The following is a 24,489-nucleotide window of genomic DNA, read 5'->3' on the forward strand; positions in this document are numbered from 1 at the left end:
TGCAAGAACTGGTTTACCCAATTTGTAATTCGAAGTTGAAACTATCCGTTTTAAGATTCCCCAAGACACCAGCACGTGTGTGCCAAGCCGACACACATGCACTCACCCGTGTACACTGATACCACATATGCACGCACATCTGTGTACACTGATACCACATACATACATACGCATGCTTATGCCCACCGACACACATGAAAAACAAATTGGGTCTCTGCAGAGATGGGCGGTTGAAGAAAATACTCTTTAAAATAATACGGTTTGCAGGGTGTCGATGTGGTGCTCCCTTGTGTGAAGGCAGGTCGCTAGGCCCATTAGATATCTGGAGGTTCTCGCCAATGGAGCTTCGACGTGGAGGAAAATATAGCTGGACCAATCCTCCCTGTCTTAGCCTCTTGGGTTTCCAAGAACAGACAAGTTACACCCAGCTGGATACTGACAAACAAGCTTACTTCAAGCAAGCCAAAGAGAGTGTGAGATTGGAAGCTTTTCCCCTTCTCAGTTTGTTCCCAACTGAAGTTGTAAATCTAAAGCCTATCTTGTCAGTTGATTTGCCTTTTAACCAGATTCCCCCAGCTGTTAAAATAATTAAAATTGAAATAAGTAAATAGTTCTCCTCCTGAATTACCATGCTGGTCAGGCGATTTATTGGAAAAGTCATGCTTGTTCCCAGTCCAAAGCTGAACTTATGACTCTTTTTAAAAAAAAAAAAAATTTTTTTAAAATCCCAAGTGCCCCAAGTAAAGCCACGTCCTTCGAAATTTTAAATGGAAAATACAGTTCTTGAAGAAATTGTTTCCCCAACAATGTTTCACCCCTCCCTCCCAAGTTCACACTCTGTGACTAGCTGCACTGTGATGAGCTTCTTTCTGCCTTTGCTTGTTTACTGCCAATCAACTTGTTGAGTACTGAGTGATTTGCCTCAGAAAATGAGTAGAGTTAACAAGAAATATGATTTGCGGGTTTACGTATTTGAACTAGTCAGTCACCTGCAGGATGTACAGATTTATTGGATTTCTATAAAGAATTGGATTATTCCAGTACAATTGCAATTTGTCCCATAAATCACCATCTATCAAACAAAATTTTGTGCATCGAACTGTTAAACTTAAGAATATCAACTGGTTTTGATGAGGCCCTTTTAAATATTTGTTAAAGGATTATGGCTGGTACATCTTCTTGGTACTTACAGTATAAGTCTTATAACCTCAGGGCAGTGCTTATGAAAGACTCTCTCAAATGTTGAAGTATGTGAAAGGTCGGTGGAACTTTCTACTCTGATTGGAATGATTATTTTTCAGCACTGTTTTTCAGTCTGGATTTGCAATTGAGTATAATCGATGGCAAGTTGAGCATGGAAATGTATGAGGTGCTGAAGTAGCTTGTGTTGAACCTGTCTCACCATTCATGCATTTGGCTCCATCAGTTTGTCCCTGGTTTTGCATCTGCTCTGGAAGTATGTGATGGTTCTGATCTGTGTGGTAACACATTGAAGAACCTGAACATTGTACCAAAACGCTGGCTTTGTGGGCAGCAGTTCTTTCTTGGCTTATTTTCACCTGTTCAAATAATTCATTTGTCTGTATGGGCCTTTCATATGAATCTTGAGAGAACTATTTCCTGTCTCTAGTAGGAGCTTTGTGGTTGGGTATCTAACCATCAGTAACTGACGGACCTGTCTCTTCTCAGAAGACCAACTCTTCCACTACAACTAATGAAAAGATCTCTAAACTGTACGAGCTGGGCATGGAGCCGGAGCGCAAAATGTGGATTGATAGGTACTTTGCATTTATGGAAGAAAAGGGCACGATGATGACAAATCTCCCTGCGGTGGGCAGAAAACCGCTGGACCTTTATCGACTTTATATGTCTGTCAAGGATATTGGAGGACTAACGCAGGTGGGTGTGGAGGTTTTTTTTTTTTGGCTTCAGCTGGGATTTGGGTCATTTAGCTTTATGGACTTTGCAGTAAATGTCTCATCTTGACTGATTTTTAAAACTTGTTTCAATTCCATTATTCGACCCCTTGCAAACTTTTTGCGCCGCATCACTTCTTCGTAGTTCAGGATGCTTGAGACTACTTATAACTGATTAGATTGATAACAATTCACTTGTGCACTGTAAGAACACCCTTCCTTAGCAAGGTAGATAATTCCAAAGACCTTGTGTGTCTCACTGCTTTGTGCACATCTGTAATTTTGGCCTAGGTTTTATAGGTTAAAAACAGGAATAGTCACTTTAGGTGATGTTCTGATGGAAGCTCATTCCATACTCTGGCCTGAGATGCCCATCTCCTTTCACTGTCCCCTTAACTGTTCACTTAACCATTTGTTGGGTGAAAACTCTATTGTGTCTAAAGGCAGATCAAAACAAAATAATCTTTACACTGTTTCTCAACACAAATAACAGAGTTCAGTGGTTATATTTCAAAACTGTTCCCTGACAGTTAAAATTGTGCTAGTCGGAGACTGTAGGACTGGGGTACATAATCTAAAAATTAGAGTCTGATCTTTCACATGTGAAGTTGGGAAATACTAAGTGACTGTTTAATTTTTAAAAATATTTTTATGGAACATTTTGGAATATATAAATACAAAGATACACAACAAATGGCTGCCATCTTATGAAAATCCTCCCACTGGAACCCATTAACCTATATTTAATTTTCTCATGGTACAATAACTCCATGAGATCTCCCAACCATGCCGAGGCACTGGGTGGAGACGCTGACTCCCCCCCAACAGAACCCACGTATGAGAAAACACAGAGACAAAGGCCAAGACTCTGCATCTGTTTGCACCTCCGGCAGGTCTGACACCCCAAAAATGGCTTCTAGGGGACCATGTTCCAATTCCCTTTGTAAGATCATTAAAGATTTCAGCAACTTAGGACATGCCCACAACTTATGCACGTGATTCGCTGGGCCCCTGCACATCACTCGCACCTATCCTCTACCCCCTCAAACACTCCTCTTTTTTTATTCGTCCATGGGATGTGGCGTCACTGGCTGGGACTATCGTTTATTGCCTATCCCTGAGGGCATTTAAGAATCAACTATATTGCTATGGGTCTGGAGTCACATGGAGACCAGACCAGGTAAGGATGACAGATTGCCTTCCCTAAAGGACATTAATGAAACATATGGGTTTTTACAACGATCGACAATGATTTCATGGTCATCGTTAGACTTTTAATTCTAGAATTTTTCATTGAATTCAAGCTTCACCATCTGCCTTGGTGGAATTCGAACCAGGGTCTCCAGTGCATGGCTTTGGGTTTCTGGATTACTAGTCCAGTGACAATGCCACTGCCTCCTCTTGTTAAATATGCCCGATGTACCACCTTTGATTGAATGAGTCCGACCCTCACATACGATGAGGTGGCATTCACCATCCACAGGGCTTCACATCACCACCCCCAATTCTTCCTCCCACTTGGCCTTCGTTCCTTGCAGCGTCGCTGTGTCCTCCACCAAAATCTTCCCATAAATTCTGGAAATGCTCTCCTCTTCCGCCAATGATAGCACCCTCTCCACCAATGACGATGACGGCAACACCAGGAAGGTCAAAAAAATCCTCCTAGCAAAATTCTGAACCTGCGTATCTGAATGCCGCTGACTGCGCTAACCTGTACTTCTCCACTAACTCCTCCAGACTCACAAACTGCCCCTCCAGAAATTAATCGACCATTACTGCGACCCCCTTATTCTCCCAACTTCTAAACCTGGCATCCAATATAGCCAGTTTAAACATGTGCGTGTCCCTAATTGGAGTCATTTTCGACCCTTTCTCCTGCCTTAAAATGTATTTGCCTCTATTTAAAAAAAAAAATATTTTATTGAAGGTATTTTCAATATACACAGAATCACCCCCAGCACCGGAAGTGTCAGTTCCCCCAACCTCTTCTGACCAAGTGCATTAATTGAGACTACCTTGCTTTTCCACATTTTAAGCTTATATCCCGAAAACTGGCCATGGTCCCCATGATCCTGTCAAAGCTCCTGACAAGCTTGCTGACAACCGATGCCCCTTCACAAACCCAGTCTAGTTCTCCTCTCCTCCCCCCCCCCCCCCTCCCCCAAACACACACACACACACACACACACACACACACACACACACACACACTGCTCTATCAGCGCTGCCAGCACTGTCACCAACAACTTTGCCTCTACATTCAACAATGGAAACAGGCGTTACGATCCACACTGCTCCAGGTCCTTACCCTTCTTTAGAATGAGTGGTATCGAAGCCTGAGACAGCGTGGGGAGAAGGCCCACCCCCCCACCCACAACCACAACCACCATCGACTCATAATACATCTCCATCAGCAGTGGCCCCAGTTCCAACACAAACTTCTTACACTCAACTGGGAACACATCCAGACCCAGGGCTTTCCCCGCCTGCATCGATCCCACTCAATCCATTACCTCTCTCAGCCTGAACAGGGCCCCCAGCCCCTGCACCTTCGCCTCCTTCACCTCCAAACTCCCAACACATCCAAAAACTGCATGATCTCTTCATCCCCCACCGGAGGGTCCGAATTATACAATCTCCAGTAAAAGGCCTCAAAAACCCCACACTCTCCCTTCGGCTCCAAAATCACCGTGCCCCTATCAGCTCTCACCCTCCCAATTTCCCTTGCTGCTGGCTGCCTTCTCTCAACAGGAGTGCAAGCATCTTGCTAGCTTTCTCCCCATTCTCAATTGTGTAGAGTCCCTTCTGACTCTACCCAATTGCCTCACTGCCTTTCCTGTGGACACCAAAATTCCCACCACCACCGCCTTCAGTGCCTCTCACAAAGTGGAGGTGGAAACCTCTCCCATCTTATTCTGCTCCATATAATTCTGGATGGCCACCATCACCCTTTCGCAAACCCCATTATTCGCTAACAATTCCACATCCAACCTCCACTGCGGCCATAATCAGCTGGTGTGCATTCAGGTCTGGAATCTTTCCTAAACCCCATCTCAGAAAATACACATCGTCCCAATTTGAGGCATATACATTCACTAGCACCATTGGCACCCCCTCCAGCTTCCCAGTCACCATCAGAAACTTTCTCCCAGGGGCTGTTACAATACTTCTCACCTCAAAAGCCACCCTCTTATTGATCAGCACCACCACGCTCTTGTCTTCATGCCCAACCCTGGATTGAGCACCTGCCCCATCCAGCAATTCCTCAGCCTTCTCTGCCCCCCCACCCCGCACCCACCGATGCTGATCAGCCATACCTCCTTTTTAATAAGCTCCCCCAAGTCTATGCCTCACTCACGCTCAGGCCCTCCCAAAGATGTCTGCTGCCATCTCCCCATAACCAACTGCTCCCCACCAATTCCACCCATGTCGGTGTCCCCGTCCCCATTGAACAAAGAAAACCCAGCCCCCAGTCCCTCCACAGATCAATACCCCCCCCCCCCCCCCACCCACTTCACTCCAGTTAAGTAGCCAACCAGCTGCATGATGCCCCTCTGAGGCCTCCGCCTACACGACTTCCCCCAGCCGCCCTTAACCTGCAATTCCCCAAAAACAGTAAAACGCACTTACCCATTCCGCACCCATATACAATGCCACCTGGTATGCAGACCCAACTTCCCCACCTTTAACGTCTACGAAGTTCAATGTCCTCAAACATCTCCCAGTCCATGGTCTTTCATAAATTGACTCACCTCCTCTGGAATGTCAACATAAAATGCTCGATGGTGGTGCGTGACCTAAAGACGAGCAGAATACAACACCCCATACTTCACTCCTTGTAGAGGACCACCTTGATCTGATTGAAGCCCGCCCACCATTTGACCAACTCTGCATCCATGTCCTGATGGATCCTGGGCACGTTCCCTTTCCAGGTGTACTTTCTCGTTTGATAAAGTTTGATATAGTTTCCCATGGCAGGTCGATGGTCCAACGAGGCCAGATGGTTCTCATCCTCGCCCACCGCCTCCTCCACCTTCTGGAGCGCCAGACCGTGCACCTCCAGCTTTGCTCCACTCTCTCAATAGCCGCCCAGAGCAACTCCACCACCTTCACCCAGGTCCTCTGAGGCCTCCTGCCTCTACTGTTAGAACTTAGTATTCAGAAATTCCACCGGTTGCTCAGTAAACCACTGGTGGGCAACACCATCCCAGAACCCTTTGCTATCTTTTCCTGTTGCATCTCAAATAACCTCTCAACGAGGCTCCTGCCTCTTACTCATTCCACTCCTCATCTGGTAAGCCATAAACTGGCCCTGCCGATAGAACAAGACTATTTCTCAGTGTTCATGCACCTCACACCAGCAAACATCCCTTAAATCAGGGGAAAAAGGACCAAGCAATTGCACCTCGAGCGGGAGCCACCAAATGTACAACCACTCACTCCATGGCCGCCACCGGAAGCCTCCATATTTTTTATGTGGCCACCACCACCGGATTCCCGCAAAGTTTTCCTGGAGCAAATGGCCACGGAGCCGTCACTAATGCCCACAGCCCTGTTGCCTTGCATGACCTAGCCTCCATCCTCATCCAGACCTCCTTCTGATCCCCGCACCAGCCCAACATCTTCTCTGCGTTTGCCACCGAGTAATAGTACATCAGGGTCAGCAGCACCAGAACCCCAGACTATCAATTCCTCTGTAAGACCCTTTTCTGTATCCTCACCGCCGTACCTGCCAGATAAACAAAGAGATCAAACCACCCACCCCCCCCACAAAAATGTGCCTTTGGTGAAAACACCAGCAGGCATTGGAATAAAAACAAAAATCGTGGCTAAATATTCATCTTCGCCACTTTCACTTGCCCAGCAAGAGACGGAGGGAGACTGTCCCACCTCTGTAAATCCACCTGAACCCTACCAACTACACTCGTAAAATTTAACTCCCGGAGTTGTGCCTAATCCTGAGTCACCTGCACAGCATAGTATCTAAAATGAGAGCTCGTCAAACGAAACGGCAGTAGCGTAGTGGTACTGTCACTGGACTAGTAATCCAAAGACCCAGGGTAATGCTCCAGGGACATGGGTTCGAATCCAACTCAGGCAGATGGTGGAATTTGAAGTCAATAAAATCTAGAATTAAAAGTCTAAAGATAACCATGAAACCATTGTTGGTTGTCGTGAACACCTATCTGGTCCACTCATGTCCTTCAGGGAAGCAACTCTTGTCGTCCTTATTGGTCTGGTCTATATGTGACTCCAGACCCACAGCAATGTGGTTGACTCTTAAATGCCCTCAGGGATGGACAATAAATGCTGGCTAGCCAATGATGCCCATATCCCATGAACGAATAACAAAACCCCAGGTTAACCCCCTTCCCTGGCTGAGTGACCGGAAAACATTTGCGTTTCTCCAGATTCAATTAGTACCCAGAGAAAGCACCAAACTGCCTTAACAGCCTCAATATGTCCCCCATTGTGAGAACCAGGTCCATACTGTACAACAAAAGGCAAACAGCGACGCCCGATGCCCCCCCAATTCTCCCCCTCCACTTACCTGAACTTCTCAAAGCGATGGCCACCGGCTCAATTGCCAACGCAAATAGGAGGGGAGACATGAGGCACCTTTGTCTCGTTCCCCTGTGTAACTGAAAATAACGCGAGCTAACATTATTCGTCCGAACACTGACTCTTGGTTCCTCCTACAACAGTTTGACCCATGACACCTGCCTGAGGGAGGATCACGTTCAGTAGGCATTACACATTACAAGATAATCGCCCACCCACCCGCCCAAAACCCATTTGACCCTCTCCAACCACTTGAGAGAGGCACCCCTCCAACCTGAGCACCAGCACCTTCGCCAAAATCTTTGCACCCACATTTAACAATGAGATTGGCCAGTATGACCCACACCATTGTGTCCTTATCCCTTTTCAACAAAAGTGAAATGGACACCTGACTCATCGTGTCTGGGAGCGAGTCTTCAAACGCCTCCACCAGTAATGGTCTGCAAACTTTTTATAAAATTCCACCGGAAAGCCATGCTGTCCCCGGTGTCTTGCTGACTGAATACTCCATATCACCTTCCACACTTCCTCCATCTGCAACAACTCCTCCAACTCTTCTCCATCTTCCTCCTCCATCCCGGGACACTCCAGCCCCTCCAAAAACTCCATATCTGAATCATCCTCCAAACTTCTTAAAAAATGCTTCAACACTCCATTCACCCTCTAGAGCCAGTATAATCTCCCAGGAAGTCTCCTCAACTGGCACGGCAACAGAAGGCTGACCATACTCATAGACTTCCTGGGTCGGTCTCAACTGCCGCACTTATCCGTGGACACCAGATCAAAAGATCAAACTCCGATGCGTACTCCGCTCTTGGACATGGCATGCTTTTGGCCTGATAAAGGCCACCTGCCTCTTCACTAAGTCCACTGTAAGATCCTCGTAAATACAAATACCAGTGCCTTCCCACATCACCTCTCATGTCTGTTCGGCCCATCTCAGCACCTTCTCCTTTGACCGATACCTGTGGAAGCAGATTATCGCTGCCCTCGGTGGTTCATTTGCCCATGGTTTTGGCCGAAGTGACCGACCCTATCCAACTCCAGGGGGGGGCTACCCCCTCCGCCATCCACTTTGTCAGCATCGTCGCAATAAACTCTGTCGACCTTGGGCCCTCCAGTCCCTCGGGCAGCTCCATGGTCCTCAAATTTTGCTGCCGCGATCTATTCTTGAGGTCCTCCATCTTGGCTCTCAGGCCATTATTTCTGTCTTCTACCGTGGCCAGTTCAACTTCCAGTGAGGCGAGCAGGTCACTGTGCCTCGACAGTACCCCTTCCACCCCCTTCACCTCGTCCTGCTCCCACACCACCTCCAATGTTTTTCCAAGTGACTCCATGATTGGGGCCAGGAGACCTTCTACCGACTGCTTTAGCAATTCCAGCATCTCCCTCCAATGCTCCTCAAAATGCTTATTGAACTGGCATTCAAATTCCGCTGCCATCACCTCTACCAATGTCTCTATCGTTATAAAGGTGGTCTCACCCGCCAAAACGTGCCTCCGCCATCTTCTCTGCCAACGCACCTTTTGCTGTGCTGAATCCTGCTGGCGGACTGGCATTCAGATCCTTCTTCCCAATATCTCTTGGACATTCTTTGCCCACCAAGTCTCGCCTGGGACAACTTTTCTATGATTTTCCCCCCACAAATGGGTGGAAAGAACCAAAAACTCAGGATTCTAGCTGGAGCTACCCAACATGCGACTTCCACCTGCATGTTGCCACCAGAAGTCCGACTGTTTACACTTTTGAATCTAGATTCAGACTTGGCCAGAGCACATTACCCTTAAACGTAGTATGAAATCCATTTAATTATGGTCACTTTTCACCAGATGATCCTCCTCTTGTCTTGTTGCATAAAATAGATTTAAAACAGTTAGTTCTTCAACATTTTGTTCAACATACTTGAATGTAATCCATGAATTTGTTCTCCAAGCTACATTTGCAAAATTGGTTTGCTCAGACTAAATGAAGATTGAAGTCCCCAGGATTATTACCGTACCATTGTTATATGACTATCTAACTTGCAGGTTTATGCACCGTCCTATGCTTTGATTATTGCTAGTGGACCAATAACCTACACCCACCAGTATTTTCTGCCCAATGTTATTTGTTAGATTCTAGCTGATGTGCTCAGCCAATATTACTTGGAGCTTGTGTGGCTGAGTTGTGTAATTCACCACATACTGCAATACTAAACAACCACTACTTCTTGTGCAGGTGAATAAAAATAAAAAATGGCGTGAGCTGGCCACCAATCTGAACGTGGGCACCTCGAGCAGTGCAGCCAGCTCGCTAAAGAAACAGTATATCCAGTGTTTGTTTGCCTTTGAGTGCAAGATCGAGCGCGGGGAGGATCCTCCACTAGACATCTTTGCTTCCACAGAGTCCAAAAAACAACAACCAAAGATACAGCCTCCATCTCCTGGTGAGTGTGACGGCAGCTCAGATGCAAGAGATTTCCAGGCCATTTGGTCTTGTAGCTGGGGTTTATATAACTACTGGCTGCTGCGTGATGTACACAGTGCCAGTTGGAAATGTGACAAAAGGATTTAAACAATAGTATGTGATTTCAAGTGTAACACATGAATGAATGATCTCACATTGTTGAGAAGTCCGTTATTATCCATTTTATATCATGTGTTTTTATTGAAGTAAGCTGGCTGTGGCATCATACTGCCAATGCGAGAGTCACCATAACAGGAATCAATAAAATAAAATAAATCAGAATTGTGAAACTTTTCTTCATTTGGCTTCCAGATTTTTGATGAATCAGTTGTAAATTACCTCCATTTTACCGAAAGGGCGCACAAAACTACCATTCATTTGCAGCTCATTGGATAGAACACAAGTGAAGGATAGTGGCCGAAAATCATGAGGGGTTGGCTATATTATGAAGCATAGCTTTGTTCTGGCCTTTTGGGCCAATTTTATGTTGACTTTTACTGTTTTATTTTAACTCTGTTTTCCTTATTTCTAATAATAAGCCCCAGTTCCAGATCCAGGGCCATTCTTAATGTTTTCTCCGGTGGCTACCATCACAGAATCACAGAAAAATACAGTGCGGAAGAGGCCCTTTGGCTCATCAAGTCTGCACCATCACATGAAAAACACCTGACCTACCTACCAATTCCATTTACCAGTACATGGCCCGTAGCCTTGAATGATACGACATGCCAAGTGCTCATCCAGGTACTTTTTAAAGGATGTGAGGCAAACCCGCCTTTACCATCCTCCCAGGCAGTGCATTTCAGACTGTCACTATCCTCTGGATAAAAAGGTTTTTCCTCAAATCCCCCCGAAACCTCCTGCCCCCACCGTGAACCTGTGTCTGCTCGTGATTGACCCTTCAACTAAGGGGGACAGCTGCACCCTGTCCATCCCCCTCATAATCTTGTACACCTCGATCAGGTCGCCGCTCAGTCTTCTCTGCTCCAACGAAAACAGCCGAAGCCTATGTCACCTCTCTTCAGAATGTAAATGTTCTATTCCAGACAGCATCCTGGTGAATCTCTTCTGCATCCCCTCCAGTGCAATCACATCCTTCCTATAATGTCACGACTAGAATTGCACACAGCACTCCAGCTGTGGCATCACCAAAGTTCTATACAACTCCAACATGATCTCTCTGCTTTAGTAATCTAAACCTCAATCAATACTTTCTCCCAGTGTCTGGGTAGGTTTCCTCCAGGTGCTCAGGTTTCCTCCCACAGCCCAAAGATGTGCCGGTTTGGTGGATTGGCCATGCTAAATTGGCCCTTGGTGTCCAAAAGATTAGATGGGGTTACTGGGTTACGGGAATAGGATGGAGGTGTGGCCTTAAGTACTGTGCTCTTTCCAAGGGCTGGTGCAGACTCGATGGTCTGCATGGCCTCATTCTGCACTGCACCCAAGACACTCAATCATATTTAACCACCTGGCCAATCTTCAAACCTACTGATCTTGCCCCCCACATAGTCATCTATGTTGTTTATATAAATGGTGAATAATAAGGAACCCAGCACAGATCCCTGTGATATACCACTGGACTGGCTTCCAGTCACTAAAGCAGCTGTCTGCCTACTACAACTGAGCTAATTTTGAATCCACCATATCAAATTACCCTGTACCCCAAGTGCATATTTTCCTTCTTTATAATTCTTCCATGTGGGATCTTGTCAAAAGCTTTGCTGAAATCCATATAAACTACATCAACTGCACTACCTTCATCTACACATTTTTAGGCATGACCTGCCTCTGACAAAGCCATGCTGATTATCCCCGATCAAACCGTGCCTCTCCAAGTGGAGATAGATTCTTTCCTTCAGAACTTTCTCCAATAGTTTCCGGATCACTGACATGACACTCACTGGTCTGTAGTTCCCTGGCTTATCTTAAAACCCTTGTATAGTGGGAGCACATGAGCTGTTCTCCGGTCCTCTGGCACCTCCCCTGCGGCCAGAGCGGAATTAAAAACTTGTGTCAGAAACCTTGCAAGCTCCTCCCTCGCCTCCCAAAGCAGCCTGGGACACAATGAATTCAGAAATGGAGATCAGTTGACTTTTCAGCCTGCCAACACCACCGATACCATGTCACTTCCTATCTCAATTTGCTGAAGAACCCCAGTCTAGCTTGGCTAGATCCTGCCGTCTTTTAAAAAAAATATATTTTAATTTGATTTTTAAAGATTCTGCCTTTTTAAAAATAAATTTAGTGTACCCAATAATTTTTTTCCAATTAAGGGGCAATTAAACGTGGCCAATCCACCTAGCCTGCAGAATTTTGGGTTGTGGGGGTGAAACCCATGCAAACGCAGGGAGTGTGTGCAAACTCCATATGGACAATGACCCAGAGCCGGGATCGAACCTGGGACCGTGGCACCATGAGGCTGCAGGGCTAACACACTGCGCCACCATGCTGCCCTTTAGATTCTACCTTCTTTCACTAAAATATGCTCTCCCCAATCCAAAACCATTTTACTTTACAACGTCTATTTCTTTGTCTATAACGAGCTTAAATTGTACCATGCTGTGGTTGCTATCATGAAAAAATGAAAATGAAAATCGCTTATTGTCACGAGTAGGCTTCAATGAAGTTACTGTGAAAAGCCCCTAGTCGCCACATTCCGGCGCCTGTCCGGGGAGGCTGGTACGGGAATCGAACCGTGCTGCTGGGTCTGCTTTAAAAGCCAGAGATTTAGCCCAGTGTGCTAAACCAGCCCCCATAAAATCCAGCACAACCACCTGTCTGGCTTCATTCCCCAGAATTAGATGCAGTATCTGTTATCCCTTGTTGGGCCCGCTACGTATTTACCTAATAAATTCTCTTGAATACATTTTAAGAACTCAACTCCCATCTAAACCTAACACTATGACTATCCTAATTAATGTTGGGAAAGTTGAAATCACCTAATGTAATTGTTTGTTATGCCTTATTGTTATTTTTACACACCTCTGCGATTGCGCACATATTTGCTCCTCAATTTCCTGCTGACTATCCTGGGTTCTATAATAAACACCTAGCAATGTGGCTGTCCCTTTTTTATTCCTAAGCTCTACCCACAAAGCTTCATTTGATGCCTCCTCCAAGTTATCATCTCTTCTTACTCCGTAACTGACTCCTTAACTAATAATGCAATGCCTCCTCCTCTTTTACCCCATCCTCTGCCTCGCCTGAAGATTCTATATCCCGGGATGTTGAGATGCCCATCCTGCCCCTCCCTCAACCATGTCTCTGGCTACTATATCACAATTCCATGTGTCAGTCCTGGCTCTCAACACAATTGTTTTATCTGTAAAAGTCCTGGCATTATGTTCGAGGCCATTCAGTCTTGCTGTACACCCTTGAAATTTAATACTGCTGTATTCCCTCTGACTTGATTGCTTTTCTGTATTATGCTGTGTCCCTATTCTGCTAACAGTCTGCGTCCCCTTCTACTGTTGAATTAGTCCCAACAGCTCTAGCAAACCCGCCGACAAGAATGTTAGTCCCGCTCTAGTTCTCCTCTGGTGGAGATGGTCATTGCCTGGCACTTGCATGGTGTATATGTACCTTGTCACTAATCAACCCAAGCCTTAATGTTGTCGAGATCATAGAATCATAGAAGGAGGTGGCCCATCAAGTCTGCACCAACCCTCTGAAAGAGCACCTTACCGGCGGTCAGGCCCCACCCTATCCCTGTAACCCAGTAATCCCACCTAACCTCTTGAACACTAAGGGGCAATTTAGCATGACCGATCCACCTAACCTGCACATCTTTGGACTGTGGGAGGAAACCTGAGCACCTGGAAGAAACCAAGCAGACACCGGGCGAAAGTGCAAACTCCACACAGTCACCCAAGGCCAAAATTGAACCTGTGAGGCAGCAGTGCTAACTACCGTGCCACCCAATCTTGCTGCGTATGGGCACGAACTGTTTCAGTATCTGAGGAGTGGCAAATGGTGCATTGTGCAACCATCAGCCAACATACCCACTTCCTTCATTATGGAAGATGGTTGATAAATTGCTTTGCACCACAGCTGTAGGTCTTCCAATCTCCCTATCAGCGATTTGTTCTCTTCAGGGCCATTTTAAATAAATGTCATCAGGTTGTGGGACAGTAGTTTGTTCGTGGGTCTGATATTCAGGAAGTTGATGAATGGAGAGAGTGTTATTAATGTGAATGAAACAGATCCCAATCGCTCTACTGCAATGTAACTTAATCCAATTGCCACAGAGTAAGGGGAGCCCAACCACATTCTTATGGCTGTGAGATGTCACTGAAGATGGTTGAGCCCAAGGACATTACCTGAGGAACTCCTGCATTGATGCCCTGGGACTGAGATGATTGACCCTCAACAACCACAACATCTTATTTTGTGTTGGGTGAAATACACAACTAGTGGAGAGATTTTGTCTGATTCCCATTTAAGCCAGTTTCGATGTCATGTTAGGTAAACTGCTGCCTCCAAGTCGTGGGCAGTCACTCTCACCTCATTTCTTGAGTTGAGTTAGTTTGTCCATGTTTGGAGCAAAGCTGTATGATGTCAGGAACTGTGTGGCTCTGGTGGAACTCAAACTGAACATTGTTGAGTGAAAAAAACCTTTCTAAGAAAATGCCTCCATTTGTGCCTGCCTGCCCTGCATCAGTTTTTCCACACTCTGGCTGTGTGCATTCTTTTGATAAATGATGAAAATTTCCCACAGAAACTGGTCAAGATGGATGTAGGAGATAGCAATCTAGCCTGCTGACATTGGCTTTCTTCCTCTGTTAGCCGCCAATAGGATGGCTGGATGCTAAACCATTTGAACAGACTCTCTGGATAAGAAACCCTGGAACTGAGAAATTGCTTTGCACCACAGCTGTAGGTCTTCCAATCTCCCGATCAGCGAATTGTTCTCTTCAGGGCCACCGCTTAGAGCCATTTTAAATAAATGTCATCAGGTTGTGGGACAGTAGTTTGTTCGTGGGTCTGATATTTGCTTAAAGGTTAACTGCAGATTTTTAATTTCACAAGCCATCATAATTGATTAATTGAGGATCTGTCCGTGGCTGGCAAAGTCAGCCCTTAATGGCATTGCCTGTGTGAGCACTGCAAAGATTGGATCACATGGGGGAAAGAATAATTTAAGGAATGTTGGCCCTGCCCACTGGCTCAAATGACATTCCAGCTGACTGTTTTCTATGCTGCCATCCCAGATTCCCTCGAGGTTTCCAGGTTCAGGAAGTTGATGAATGGGGAGAGTGTTATTAATGTGAATGAAACAGATCCCAATCGCTCTACTGCAATGTAACTTAATCCCATGGCCACAGAGTAAGGGGAGCCCAACCACATTCTTACGGCTGTGAGATGTCACTGAACAGGAGGGAAATCCCCTGACTGAGCAGGGTGAAAAGGTGAAATAGGGCTGGGTGTAAATAAGGCTGCCCTTCTATTGACCTCCCTTACTTGCAGTTAATGAATAGTAGCATGAGTCATCGGGGTTACTGTAGTACCTGAGAAAGCATATAATGATTAACACAGTATTGTATATCAGTAACAAGTCACTCGAGTACCCAAAACTGCACCATTCATGACGGGAGTCGTTGCAACCCTTTGTATACAGCAGAACCTGAAACAATGATGACTAACACATATTCTCAATACAGCTTTTAATGAAAAAGAGTTGAATTTAGTTACACCTTTTTACAACCACCGAATGTCTCAAATTGACCTTTATGGCCAAAGAAATATTTTTGAAGTGCACTCTGTTGTCATGTGGAAACGCGATAGCCAATTTATACACAGCAAACTCCCACAAACAACGGAGAATCTGAGTTTGTGATGTTGGTTGGGGGATGAAAATTGACCAAAATGCCAGTGCTAATTCCCCTGCTCTTCCCTTTACAAGAGTGCTATGGGATCTTTGTGTCAGTGAGGCACTAGATGAGGCATTTGTTTGAAGTCTTATTTGAAATATGGCACCTTTGACAGTGCAGAATTCAGTCCATGTTCTGTGCTTGACTTTTAAAAAATAAATTAAAATACCCAATTCTTTTTTTTTTCCAATTAAAGGGCAATTTAGCGTGGCCAATCCATCTACTCTGCACATCTTTGGGTTGTGGGGGTGAGACCCATGCAGACATGGTGTACTGGACTTTTAGCCAAGAATTTTATGCTCAAGTCCTTGTGAAGTAATTGAACCCACAATCTTCTTACTCAGGCAAGAGTGTTCCTAACTGAATCATAGTTGACAACAAATTAGTTGGGTATGACCATAATATTTAAATCCAATACCACATTGTAGTTATCAGTAGAAAATAATACCTGAAATAATTATTTATTAAATTGATTTTGTTGCTCTGGTCTCATTTGAACCCCTACTGTGGGCTGTCTGATCCACGGGAACGGTTGTACCCATCCACAAGAAGACCAGATCCTGGTCTTCACAGCCCCTCAGGGTTGTGCTGAGTGTATGAACATAAGAACTAGGAGTAAGCAATTCAGCCCCTCGAACCCACTCCACCATTCAACGCGAGGAGGGCTGATCTCTTCTCGGCCTCAACTCCACTTTCCTACCCGTTCTCCATAACCTTTCAACCCATTACTAAATCTGTCTTACCTCCTCATATTTACTCAATCTCCTGGCATCTTCCGCACTTTGGGCTAGTGAATTCCACAGATTCACAACTCTTTGAGAGAATTTCTTCTCTCATTAAGGGCAGCACGGCAGCACAGTGGTTAGCACAGTTGCTTCACAGCTCCAGGGTCCCAGGTTCGATTTCCGGCTGGGTCACTGTCTGTGCAGAGTCTGCATGTCCTCCCCGTGACTGTGTGGGTTTCCTCCGGATGCTCCGGTTTCCTCCCACAGTCCAAAGATGTGCGGGGTAGGTGGATTGGCCATGGTAAATTGCCCCTAGTGTCCAAAAAAGGTTAGGTAGGGTTACTGGGTTACAGGGATTGGGTGGAAGTGTGGGGTTAAGTAGGGTGCTCTTTCCAAAGGCCGGTGCAGACTTGATGGGCCGAATGGCCCCCTTCTGCATTGTAAATTCTATTCTATGGTCTATCTCTGACTTAAATATGCTACCCCTTATCCTAAAACTATGGCCTATTCTAGATTGCCCCACAAGAGGAAGCATGTGCTCTACATCTACTTTGTCAATACCGTTTATCATCTTGCATACCTCAATTAGATCTCCTCTCATTCTTCTAAACTTGACAGAGTATAGGCCTAAACTGCTCAATCTCTCTTCATTAGACAAACCCCATATCTCTGGAATCAATCCAGTGAACCTCCTCTGAACAACCTATAATGCAATTCCATCCCTCCTCAAATAAGGGGACCAAAACTGTACACAGTACTCCAGGCATGGTCCCACCAATGCCTTGTACAGTTGCACCGACACTTTCTAATTTTATACTCTAACCCTTAAGGTATAAAGACTAAAATTCCATTTGCCTTCGTTATTACCTCCTGTACCTGCATAGTAGTTTTCTGCGATTCATGCCGAGAACACCCAGATCTCTTTGCACCAAAGCACTCTGAAGTTTCTTTCCATTTAGATAATAAGTTTACTTTCAATTTTTCTGACCAAAATGGATAATCTCCCACATATCCACGTTAAACTCTATCTGCCAAATTTTGGGAGCAACAGCGGAAGGGGTAAAAGAGGAGGAGGCATTGCATTATTAGTTAAGGAGTCAGTTAATGCAGTAAGAAGAGATGATAACTTGGAGGAGACATCAAATGAAGCTTTGTGGGTAGAGCTTAGGAATAAAAAAAGGACAACCACATTGCTAGGTGTTTATTATAGACCCCAGGTTAGTCAGCAGGAAATTGAGGAGCAAATATGTGCGCAATCGCAGAGGTGTGTAAAAATAACAATAAGGTAATTACATTAGGTGATTTCAATTTTCCCAACATTAATTACTCACCTGCACTACCTATTTCCATTTGTAAGTTTCTTATTTCCTCATTGCAACTTACTATCCCACCTATTTTAGTGTCACCTGCAAATTTGGCAGTAGTACCTTCTATCCCTAAATCCAAGTCATTAATATATTTAGTAAATATTTGGAGCCCGAGGACCAAACTCTGTGGCATTCACTAGTTACATCTTGCCAACCAGAAAAAGACCCATTTATCCCGACTCTCTGCCTTCTGTCGGTTAGCCAGTCTCTCCAAGCGAATAAATTTGTCCATCTCAGATACCTGGCCCATCTCAGACACTTCCCTTCCTTGACCTTGCTGTCTCCATTTCCGGCAATAGAGTTTCTACTAATATCTATTACAAGTCCACTGACTCCCACAGCTATTTGGACTATAGCTGTTGCACTCTACACCCTGTAAGGACTCCATTCCTTTCAGCTCCTTCGCCTCTGTCGCATTTCTTCCGATGATGCCACTTTCCAAAATGGTGCTTGTTTCCCACCTACAGTTGTTGACAGGGCCCTCAATAGCGGGCGGTTCATCTCCCGTGCTACTACCCTCGCCCCCTCCACTCCCTCCCAGACCAAGGACAGAGTCCCCCTCATTCTCACATTTCATCCGACCAGCCTCCGTATGTATTACATAATCCTCCGCCATTTTCACCAACTCCAGCATGATGGCACCACAAAACACATCTTCCCTTCACTCCCTCTGTCAGCATTCCACAGTTCCCTCCAAGATAATCTAGTCCTCCACCTCTCCCATCACCCATGGCACCTTTCCATGCAATCGCAGAAGGTGTAACACCTGCCCCGTTACCTCTTCCATGCTTAACATCCCAGGCCCAATTTGGTCTATTGCATTTGCTGCTCCCAATGTGGTCGTCTCTATATTGGAGAGACCAAACGCAGACTGGGTGATCGTTTTGCGGCGCACCTTCGACCTGTGTGCATTCAGGACCCTGACCTTCCCGTTGCTTGCCATTTTAACAAAAGACCCTGCTCCCATGCCCACAATGTTCTAGTGAAGCTCAACGCAAACTGGAGGAACAGCATCTCATTTTCCGGTTAGGCATGCTACAGCCTTCTGGTCTAAACATTGAATTCAACAACTTCAAATGATTAGCTCTAGGTCTACCCCAACTCGACCCCTTTGTTGTCATTCCATTTCATTTAACTGTCTTACCATTTATTTCTATTTTGTCTTTCTTGATACATATTTACCCCCCTATCTTATTCCCCCTTTCCTTATCTTTTCTCCCCTTTGTTTCCTCCGCCCCCTCTCCCATCTATGTTCCCCTCCTCCATAGGAGGATCTTAGTTTTGATCTTAGTTTTCCTGCTGTTTGGCCTTTCACACCTTTTGTTCTCTCTGGGGACTGCCAATAGCACTCTTTCCCCTTGTTTTCTGTGGCTATTAGCACTCTTCTCTTGGTTTCTGTGGCTTTGACTCATCTTTCATTCTGTCACCTGCCAGTATAAATATTTCCCCCGTTCTATGTCTTTTAGCTTTGACAAAGGGTCATCTGGACTCGAAAAGTTTGCTCTTTTTTCTCCCTACAGACGCTGCCATACCTGCTGATGTTTTCCAGCATTTTCTCTTTTGGTAACAAATTACCTAATCCCATGTGACCTTAACTTGTGTATTAACCTTTTGTGCTGCACCTTATCAAATGCCTTTGGACATCCAGATATACTACAGATATGATGCCCATTATCCACTAGGCTTGTTACATCTTCGAAGAACTCTGTCAAATTAGTCAAACACGATTTACCCTTCATAAAACCATGCTGACTCTGATTGCGTTTTGACTTTTTAAAAATAAATTTAGTGTACCCAATTAATTTTTCCAATTACGGGGCAATTTAGCGTGGCCAATCCACCTACCCTTTACATCTTTGGATTGTGGGGGTGAAATCCACGCAAACACGGGGAGAATGTGCAAACTCCACACGGACAGTGACCCAGAGCCGGGATCGAACCTGGGACCTCGGTGCCGTGAGGCAGCAATGCTAACCACTGTGCCACCGTGCTGCCCCGACTTTTTTTTTAACAAACATTTATTAAGGCATTTATGGTTTTATAACAACAAAAGAATACAAATACCAATTTAAATATAATTCAGTACGTAACACCTCCCCAACTAACAACAACGCGCAATTCCCGAGTCCCTCCACTTCCTCTCACTGATCCCGCCTAAACTAAACTAAATTAACCCACTCCCCCCTCCCCACTCCCCATTGCATCTGCTAACAGTTTAATTTTCCCTGATGAAATCGATAAACAGCTGCCGGAGAAACCCTAACATTGATCCTCTTGGGGCAAACTTAATTTTCTCAAGCCTGAGAAACCCAGCCATGTCGCTAACCCATACCTTCGATTTTGGGGGCTCCAAGACCCTCCAGGATAATAAGATCCGTCTCCGGGCTACCAAAGAGGCAAAGGCCAAAACGTCAGCCTCTCTCGCCCCCTGGACTCCTGGGTCTTCCGACACTCCAAAAAATTGCTACCTCTGGACTTGGTGCCACCCTCGTTTTTAACACCGTAGACATGACATCGGCAAATCCCTGCCAGAATCCCCTCAACTTCGGCCATGCTCAATATATGTGGACATGACTTGCGGGCCCGCCTGCACATCTCGCACACCTGTCCTCCACCTCAAAAGAACCTGCTCATCCAGGCCACCATCATGTGTGCCCAGTGAACCACCTTGAATTGAATCAGGCTAAGCCTGGCACATGATGAGGACATGTTGACTCCACTCAGAGCATCCTCCCACAGACCTGACTCTAGCTCCTTACCCAGCTCATTTTCCCATTTGCGCTTTACCTGCCCTATCTGGGTTCCCTCCCACTTCATAAGCTCTTTATAAATTTCCGAGACCGTCCGCTCCCCCACCCCCATTTTAGAAACTACCGTATCCTGTATCGCCTGTGGTGGTAGCAGAAAGGTTGAAACCTGCCTTCGGACAAAGTCCCTCACCTGCAGATAGCGAAACCCATTCCTACCCGGTAATTCGAATTCCTCCTCCACATCCTCCAACCAAAGAAAGCTCCCATCGATAAACAGGTCCCACAGCCTCTCAATACCCCCTCTCTGCCATCTCCAAAACCCACCCATCCAACCATCCTGGGACAAACCGGTGATTGCCTTACGATTGAAGCCCACACTGATGCTCCCTCCACTCCCATATCCTTCCGTCACTGTCCCCAAACTCTCAGAGCCGCCATCACCACCGGGCTTGGAGAGTACCCAGCCAGCGAGAATGGCACAGGTGCCGTTACCTGTGCTCCTAAGCTTGTGCCCTACATGATGCCGCCTCCACCCGCTCACATACCGACCCCTCCCCCACTACCCACTTCCTGATCATGGCTGTGTTTGCCGCCCAGTAGTAATTCAGAAACAACAGTGGGGAGAGTGTACATCCCTGCCTCGTCCCCCAGATGAGTCAGAAATATTTCGAACTCACCCGGATCGTCCGCACACTCGCCACCGGCGCCTGGTACAACAACTGGACCCAGGCTACAAAACCCTGCCCAAACCCAAACCGCCCACGACCTCCCACAAATACTTCCAGTCGATGGCCTTCTCCGTATCTACAGTGACCACCACCTCCACCTCCCTCCCTTCGGAGGGCGTCATGATGACGTTCAAGAGCCTTCTAATGTTGGCCGTTAGCTGCCTTCCTTTAACAAATCCTGTCAGGTTCTCCCCTATTACCCCCGGAACACACAGCTCTATTCTCGAGGCCAAAATCTGGGCCAGCAAATGATGTCAACATTTAGTAGGGAGATTGCTCCATATGACCCGCATTGTTCTGGGGTCCTTCTCCTGCTTCAGGGTCAATGAGATCGAAGTCTGTGACATTGTTGGGGAAAGAAGCCCCGCTCCCTAGCCTCATTAAATGCCCTCACCAGCACCGGACTCAGCACCCCAGAAAATGTCTTATAAAATTCCACTGGGTATCCACCCGGTCCTGGGGCCTTGCCCGACTGCGTGGCCTCCAATCCCTCTACTACTTCCACAATCACAATCGGGGCTCCCAGCCCCTCCACCAATCCTTCCTCCACCTTCGGGAAAAACTCCAAACCCTCCAAGAATTGCCTCATCTCCTCCACCCCAGCTGGGGGCTCTGACTCATACAGCCAACTGTAAAATTCCTTGAACACCCTGTTCACCCCCGCTGGGTCCAAAATTGTGTTCCTCCCTCTATCCTTCACTCTTCTTATCTCCCTGGCCGCCTCCCTTTTCCTGAGCTGGTGTACTTGCATCCTACTGGCCTTGTCCCCATATCATATACCGCCCCTCTCGCATTCCTCAACTGCCCCACCGCCTTCCCTGTGGATATCAGAACTCCATCTGCAGCTTCTGCCGCTCCTTCAACAACCCCGTCTCCGGGCTTCCGTGTACCTTCTATCCACCTGGAGGATCTCCCTAACCAGCCTATCCATCTCTGCCCACTACACCTTCTCCCTATGAGACCGTACCAAAATCAGCTCCCCCCTAACTACTTCTTTCAGTGCCTCCCATACCATTGCTGCCGAAACCTCCCTTGCTTTATTTATCTCTCAAGTAATTCTGGATGGCCTCACTCACCCGCCTGCACACTCCCTTATCCGCTAACAGTCCTACATCCAATCTCCATTGCTGGCACTGATCCCCCTCCTTGCTCACCTGTAAATCCACCAAGTGTGGGGCATGGCACGGTAGCATAATGGTAACTGCTGCACAGCGCCACGGTCCCAGGTTCGATTCCTGGCTTGGGTCACTATGTGTGCGGAGTCTGCACGTTCTCCCCATGTCTGCATGGGTTTCCTCCGGGTGCTCCGGTTTCCTTCCACAGTCCAAAGATGTGCAGGTTAGGTGGTTTGGCCACACTGAAATTGGCCTTAGTGTTCAAAAATGTTGGTTAGGTAGGTGAGGTTACTGGGTTACGGGGATAGTTTGGAGATCTGGCCTTAAGTAGGGTGCTCTTTCCAAGAGCTGGTGCAAATACGATGGGCCGAATGGCCTCCTTCTGCAGTGTAAATTCTATGATTCTATGGTTTGACACAACAATCGCCGAATATGCGGCATCCACCAAAAGGTTAACCCAAAGCCCTATTCAAATCCAAAAAAATCAATCCGGGGGTACACTTGTGTACATGGGAGAAAAAAAAAAACTCTTTCGCTCTTGGTCGTCCGAACCTCCACGGATCTACCCCTCCCACCTGTTCCGTAAATCCCTTTAGTTCCTTAGCTATGGCTGCCACCCTTGCTGTCCTTTAACTCGACCGATCCAACCTCTGATCTATAACCGTATTGAAGTCCCCCCCCCCCCCCCCAACCCCCACCCGCCACTATGCTCCCTACCTCAAATGGCACCCGCTTATTGATCAAGATCGCTACCCCGCTAGCTTTAGAGTCTAGCACCAAATGAAATACCTGCCTAACCCACCCTTTCCTCAGCCTGGTCTGATCCACCTACCTTCAGATCCGTCTCCTGTAACATTGCCACGTCTGTCTTCAAATGCGCCAACATGCCCATTCAACCCCCTCACGTTCCATGTGATCAGCCCAGTCGGCTGCTCGCCCCCCCCACTGCTCTTCCGTGAGCTAGCCCGCCCAGCTAGCCTGGTAGCACCCGCCCATGGCGCCAAGCATCCTACCCCCCACTGATCCCCCCCCCCCCCACCCCCCGCGCGGCTCCAACATACACGTGCAAAACATCATAATCCCCAACAAACACTAAGAAGAAAATTCCACCCACCATCCCCCATTAAGAACAAAGTTCACCCGCAAACAAAACGGAGCAGCGGCCCCAAATTCAGTGGAAAACAATACATACAAAACCCAAAGAGAAAGGAAATTGAGCAGCATATCAAGAACACAACTGCTCGCTCCCAAGTTCAGTGTCCTCCACCTGCCAGTCCCCTGTCCTTAACAAAGTTCATCGCCTCATCTGGCAATCCAAAATAAAGTTCCTGGCCCTCATAAGTGACTCACAAAAGCGTTGGGTACAGCATGCTGAACTTCACTCCCTTCTTAAAGAGGGCCTATTTCACCTTGTTGAATCGCGCCCTTCTTTTGGCCAGTTCCGCACCCAAGTTCTGGTAAATACACAGCTCGTTGTTGTCCTATATTTAGATCTTCGTCTCCCTGGCCCACCTTAAGATCCGTTCCTTGTCTAGAAACCGGTGCATTCGTACCACCATCGCCCTCGGCGGCTCATTCTCAGCGGCTTCCTCTGTGCGCCCTGTCCACCTCGAAGGGTCGAGCAAACGCACCATCCCCCAGCAGCTACTTGAATATATGCGCCACGTATGTCCCTGCATCCGATCCCTCTCTGCCCTCCGGAAGGCCAACAATCCTCAGGTTTTGGCTGTGTGATCTGTTATCAAAATCCTCCACTTTCTCTTGCATCCTTTTCTGGTGGTCCTTCATCACCCCCATCTCCACCGCCATCGTGGTTAGTTGCTCCTCGTGCCCAGCAACCGTCTCTTCCACCTTTTGGATTACTTGGCCCTTGGTTTCCAATCTCTGCTCCACCCGGTCAATCCCTGTCTTAATCGGATCCAGATATTCCTTGCTTTGCTAAGCAAAGCTCTCCTGGAGAAAGACCACCAGCTGCTCCGTTGATCACTGGGCCGGCAATTTTGGTCCCTGA

At 46.7% G+C, this 24,489-nt stretch overlaps 1 protein-coding gene across 3 annotated transcripts in view; it reads left to right on the forward strand.

Moving 5' to 3' along the window:
* The window catches only part of arid1ab (AT rich interactive domain 1Ab (SWI-like)), a 216,245-nt gene that overhangs the window by 166,934 nt on the left and 24,822 nt on the right, over positions 1-24,489 (forward strand). For all 3 annotated transcript variants that reach the window (XM_038797821.1, XM_038797836.1, XM_038797831.1), the window contains exons 11-12: positions 1,690-1,899; positions 9,696-9,903. In XM_038797821.1, the coding sequence (XP_038653749.1) occupies positions 1,690-1,899; positions 9,696-9,903 (418 nt within the window). The remainder of the gene's footprint in view (positions 1-1,689; positions 1,900-9,695; positions 9,904-24,489) is intronic.

The sequence above is a fragment of the Scyliorhinus canicula genome, chromosome 1 (assembly GCF_902713615.1).
Source record: "Scyliorhinus canicula chromosome 1, sScyCan1.1, whole genome shotgun sequence".
Classification (NCBI taxonomy): Eukaryota; Metazoa; Chordata; class Chondrichthyes; order Carcharhiniformes; family Scyliorhinidae; genus Scyliorhinus; species Scyliorhinus canicula.